General features: G+C 17.3%; 1 protein-coding gene across 1 annotated transcript in view; it reads left to right on the top strand.

Moving 5' to 3' along the window:
• Window positions 1–5,888: 5,888 nt before the first annotated feature.
• Window positions 5,889–6,235, top strand: part of LOC102680011 — a 1,064-nt gene continuing 717 nt past the window's right edge. The window contains exon 1 of the mRNA XM_006620122.2: window positions 5,889–6,100. Coding sequence (XP_006620185.1) covers window positions 6,089–6,100 — 12 coding nt within the window. The 5' untranslated portion in view covers window positions 5,889–6,088. The remainder of the gene's footprint in view (window positions 6,101–6,235) is intronic.

A 6,235-nucleotide genomic window follows, 5' to 3' on the forward strand; every position in this document is an offset into this window, starting at 1 on the left:
TAAATATATAAACATATATTTGTTTCATTATAAAAAATTATATTCTTTTGCTTATAAAATAAAAATGTTATCGCTTAAATTGCGATGATAATCCCATTTTTGTATATTTATAATATGACAGTGATATGACATTTTCAAAATTCATTGACGAAAGAATCATTTTACACAGAATGTTCCACAAATACTGGAACATCCGTAAATTGAAGATTCCTAAATTAATTTCAACATTTTTCTTTGCATAAACTTTCGTTACGGCTTTGTTAATGAGTTATTAATAAAAAACATTGGCCAATCACGTAGCGCATAACCTAATCGAGTCGCGACAATAATATTGATTATGTACTAATAGCATAAACAAAGAGCATAAACAAATTCAAGCAATATATTTCAAAGAAAATGTGTTAAACTAAATGTAATAAATATTTTTTTATCAATAAAAAATTATATCAAATTATACTATGAACAATGAATAAATAAATAAATATAATATTTAACACATTTTTTTAACACTTTATTCCTCGAAAAATGTAGCCTGGATTTATTCGTGCTCAGTCGGTAACACGTAATTAATGCTATTATTATATGTTCCATATAAACATAATAAAAATTTTTGTAAAAGAAAATGTTGCTTGAAATTATTTCAGAAATTTCCAATTTACAAATGTTCCAACATTTTTGGGACAACCTTAATTAATTGTTCTATTACTGTAGAATTGCCGAATGCGGACAATACATTCTATCATTAAATATGATTCAATTTCTTTTCGGTTAATTTTTTCTGCAAAAGAAGAAACAAAATTTTAGCCAAATGTTAGAATAGATGTTAGATTAGACAAAGACATGACATGATGCGATACTTGACTTTGATGAAAACTATGTAACATATTTCTAGTTTAATAACAATGAGAATAATATGTCATTATATATTTTCCTTCTCTGAAAATTTGTCGGAGAAAATTGAACGATACAGGGAATACAGCATCTTTATCTTCATTATATATATTATATAATCTTTGATGAGAATTGAGATTTTAAAAATTCCCTTTTGAAAAAATGATGTTATAATCTCTTTCTATACAAATATAATATAATATAATATAATATAATATGATTATAATGTGATCTGCAATTATTGTATGCATAATGCAAATCGATATAAAAATAATAAAGTATAAAATAATGAAATATAAAAAAAAATTATCAAAAAAAAAGTTTCTTTGAAAATATATATTTGAATGTATTTATCAATTATTAATATATTTTTATTATTAATATAATTATAAATTTTATATAATATATAATATAAAGAAAAAGTTAAGAATTATTTATTGTATATAAAAATTCAAATTTTTCAAGAAATAGACATATATTATTTGAAATAAATTGTCGATATATTAAATTTTTTTTTTTTAATTTAAATTTAAATTGATACATAAGTAATCAAAATCTTATTATTTATTACTTAAATATAAAAAAATATATAAATAATATACATAACAAAAAATATGTAAATAATTTTAAAAACTTGTAAAAATCAGCACAAAGCATAAAACTTGTAAAAAAGCACAAGCATAACTATTTCCATTCTAAATTTAAATAGTGCGGCGCGTTTGAAAATCGTAATATATAAGCGACATAATTCTTATCTTCATTTGTATATAATATGAATTATAATATTATACAAATACAATGATTTTAGCATATTTTCCTTAAGACGGCAACTTTAACGGAATTCAAAGTCGATTTGATTCTCTGATATTTTAAGATTATTTTATTCTCGATATGGTGAAAATAATATCGTTATATTTTTGGAAGAGTTGTTGTAATAAACAAATTACTAGTAATTTTAAATTTATGAAATAAAGATGTTAGATTTCTTAAACGAATATAAGAAATTAATAATATCTATTTCTATTTATGAAATATATTAAATATTAAATTTAAAAATTATTTAGCGAGAAATAAAATGAAATAGATTTTGATAAATATATATTTTTTTTTTATATAAAGATATTAAAAAAATATATATATCAATGTTTTTTGAAGGTTAATTTTAAACATCAAAATGATGAAAAAAATTCATATATGTATATAAATATGACTATTACTTATGTTGTAGATTATATCAGATATTCAACTTTTATTGTAATAAAAATATGTATTACTAAACTTATTTATTTTTGTCAATATAATATTTATAAACAACAATAATATTATATATAATAAATAATAGTAAACAATAATATAATAAACAAATAATGTAATATTGTTGGCGATTTTTGCCAAAATTATATTTCTGGTATGTAGTGTTGTAATATATGTGATTTTAGAAATTTAAGATTATTAGAAATATAAATTCATTGAAACATAATTTTTAGCCTTCATCTATATTAAATCTTAAATGTGACAATAATTTTAATAATAAGTCAATGAAATTTAAAATTGACAATAATTTTAATAAAAGAAATTTTCGAAAAAAGTATATTGAATATATTATAATTCATTTATTGTTCATAATTTGATATTTGATAATTCGATAATTTTTTATCAATAAAAAATATTTGTTATATTCAATACTTTCTTTAATTTATATATATTGCTTGAACTTGTTCATGTTCGGTTGATAGTTTATAATCAATTATTTTTGCAACTATATATTATTGGTATTTTTTTTTGTTACTAACTTATTAACAAAATTATTAACAAAGTCGAAACGAAACTTTTTATAGAGAAAAATATTGAAATTATCTCAGAAGTCTTCAATTAACGAACGTCTCTACATTTTTGGGATATGTTGTTTATATATATGTTTGATCTTATCTTATTTAGAAAAACATTAAAAAAGTTTTATTAAGAAAAAATTATAAAATTTCATTATTGCAATTTTATCTTATTGATATGTTTATTTTGATTATTTTTTTCTTATTCTTTTACTTGCTATCCCTTGCTAAATTTTTTAAAGATATAAAAAAAAAAATTCGAATTTTAGAATTTCCAGTTATATTGAAATTAAGAATCAAAAGATTAATTTGATGACGCAAATGACGGTTATATTACTCATATACGTTTCTATTGAATAACAAATTTATTTTTTATGTCACAAATAATGTTATGCCAATAAAATTAAATAAGAAATATTATGCCAAAGTAAAAATTGTCTAGAAAAATTATTATTATATCCTAAATGTTTTGAAACTTTTCATTTGTTTTAGAATTTCGTTTAGAACTTGACTTCATTTTACTTTTTATTTATGAATGTAATTATTTTTTTTCTAATAAAGATTAATATATATTTAAATAAATATAAAAAAATATAATTTTTTTTCATAAAATTATTCAAAAAATATTTTTATATACTATAAATTTTTTTTTTAAAAGCCAAGTTAAGTAATTAATGATTATAATGACTATAATAATGATTATAAATTATTTTATAACTTTTTTTTCAAAAAACTAATAAAATATTAATTAATCTTTAATACTAAATTTTTTTATACTTAATATTAAATTTTAATATTTTTTATGACAATATAATTTATAAAATCTATGAAAAAAATATTTATTTATTTTATTCTTGTGAATAAGAAAAAAAAATTATAATCATATAATAAATTAATAGTTTTGAAAACAAAAATCTTGCATTAAATAATGCAATGAAATCAGAAAAATTTAAAAATATAATAAATTATGTTCAAAAATACTATATCAATAAAATGTTTCATAATTACTTAATTCAAAATATATAAATTTCTTTGAAATTATCAATTGTTTTGATCTATATTTTATTTATAATAATCATAATAAGACCTTATTTTTATTTCAATCATTTTTAATATTATAATTGTTTTTCATATTGAATTGAGTATAATAAATAATATATTAATTTTTAATATATTAATTATTAATAATATTAATAATTATAATTAATTAATATATGATTCCTAAATTTTTTTATAAAACTATCACATATTATGTTTATTCTGTATCTTGTTGCATTTTGAAATTGTATAAATTAAATCTTGCAAATTAGATTTGTATACAATATATTCCAACATTCTCTCTGTTTATAATTTCTATTTCTTTTCTGTTTTTAATTTCTAAAATCATACAATACAATGGGTATTTTTAACAATTTCTTCATTAATAAAGAAAGTCTTTAAAATTACATATTTTATTTTTTATTTTATTTTATTTTAAATTGTACATTTTATTTTTTTATTTATAAATTCACTTTAAACAGACAAAAATAAATAACTCATTGTAACTCATTGATCAACATAAGAAAGTGTATGAATAATACTATTAAATAGTATGATATTAATACTATTTATAAATAACATATTATCTATTTAATTAATTCAATTCATATACTACATATTCATAATATGTAATAGTTAAATTATTCATGATTATTTTGAGAATGAATTTAAAGTTGATTTTCTTGAAAGTAAAGTTTCAAAAAGAAAATTTATTTTTTCGATTTATATATATTTTATAATATATATATAATATATATATTATAAATTTTTATTTTCGATTTATTTTTTTATATAGAATCATTTTTTATTTTATTATCGAAGCTGAAATATGAAGCTAAGAAATTATAATTGATCAATTTATAGAAATCGATTTATGTCAGTAAATTGAATTTATTCAATAGTATATATTATTAAATCGTTGGCATATACTTATCATTAGTTTAATAATCGATGAATATAGTATATTCACATATTTTAAGCAATTGTATAACAGATTGCAATAAATGATTGTTATACTCATATTTTTCTTTGAATGAAAAGTTTTGTTTTGTTGAATGAAAAAATTTGTTCTAATGAAACTTTATATTCAAAAATAAATTAATTTTATTTTTTTACATATGAATTATTTTGTTTATTATTGAATTTAATTTTTCTATATGTGATTAAATATTTATCTCTATAAAGCAGGTTTTCTTCATTTAAATAATCTTATAATTTTTGATTTCGTTGATGGACTTTTATTGCCTTTTTATCTTTTTATTCTCAACGACTGTATGGCTATATATATATAAAGTTATCAAGTATAATATTATTTTAATAATTAATTAGTAAAATAATTATAGATTAATTTTATTTAACTTATATCGTTATATTATTATCTTCGTTTATAAATATTAAAATATTTATTTGAATTATTCATTTGTAATTTCATATATAAAGCAAATAATAAAAAAAAATTTATTGTTAATAGTTATTAAATATTAATTTTAATATAAAAATATTGGATTTTTTTTTCAATTTTAGAAAGAAATTATATATAATTTATAAAAATATAAAATAATATTTTGGATTTTATTATTATTTTGCAATTGAAAAATTTTTAGTTTTTTTTCTGATCATTTTTAATCCAAACTAATTAGCCATCAGTTAAAAATATTGTTAATCAAATAATGAAAATTAAATATATGTAAATCTATTATATGAATCATTTTTAATTTACATATCATATTCCATGACTTATATTCTGAAGATTAAATTTTTTTAAACAAACTATACTATATATTAAATATAACTTAATAGATCAATGAATTAATATTTCTATAATACAATACATAATATTGTATCATAATAAAAAGTACTTATAAGGTTTTTTTTATATATATCAATTTTATAGTCTTTAGTCATGCAAATATTTGTATAAAATCAGGAAATTAGGATAAATAAATTCAATTTTAAATAAATAAAAAATAAGATAAATTTTTTTAAAATTATTATATTTTACAATAATTTTAATAAATCCGTGATTCTATAATTATTCCCAATATATATATATATATTGTATATATATATATATATACAATAAATCTTATTTTAAATAATAGAAACACAAAAGTTGAAATTTCCGTAACGATCGATTCGCAAAGTTAGAAGAGGAAGAATAAGCATACGCCTGCGCTACGTTCTCTATAAATTCTTTTATTTCAAGTACTTGTGCGAAACAATAATATTAAAAGTAATAGTAAAACTAAATATGTAGTTTTTTGTAATATTTATTCATGTAATATTTTAAAGTGATCATATACAAAAATTGTCTAAAGACAGTAGCAAAAATGCGTAACAATGTAAGATTATAAACAAACAGTTACAGTTACGAGAGAAAATATAGTTTGTATTATTTTAATAATATTTATTCGTTTTCATATTTTTTTAATTCACTATATGTATGTATTTTTACTTCTGTATATATATATATATAT

This window comes from Apis dorsata, unplaced genomic scaffold (genome assembly GCF_000469605.1).
Source record: "Apis dorsata unplaced genomic scaffold, Apis dorsata 1.3 scaffold_483, whole genome shotgun sequence".
Taxonomy (NCBI): Eukaryota; Metazoa; Arthropoda; class Insecta; order Hymenoptera; family Apidae; genus Apis; species Apis dorsata.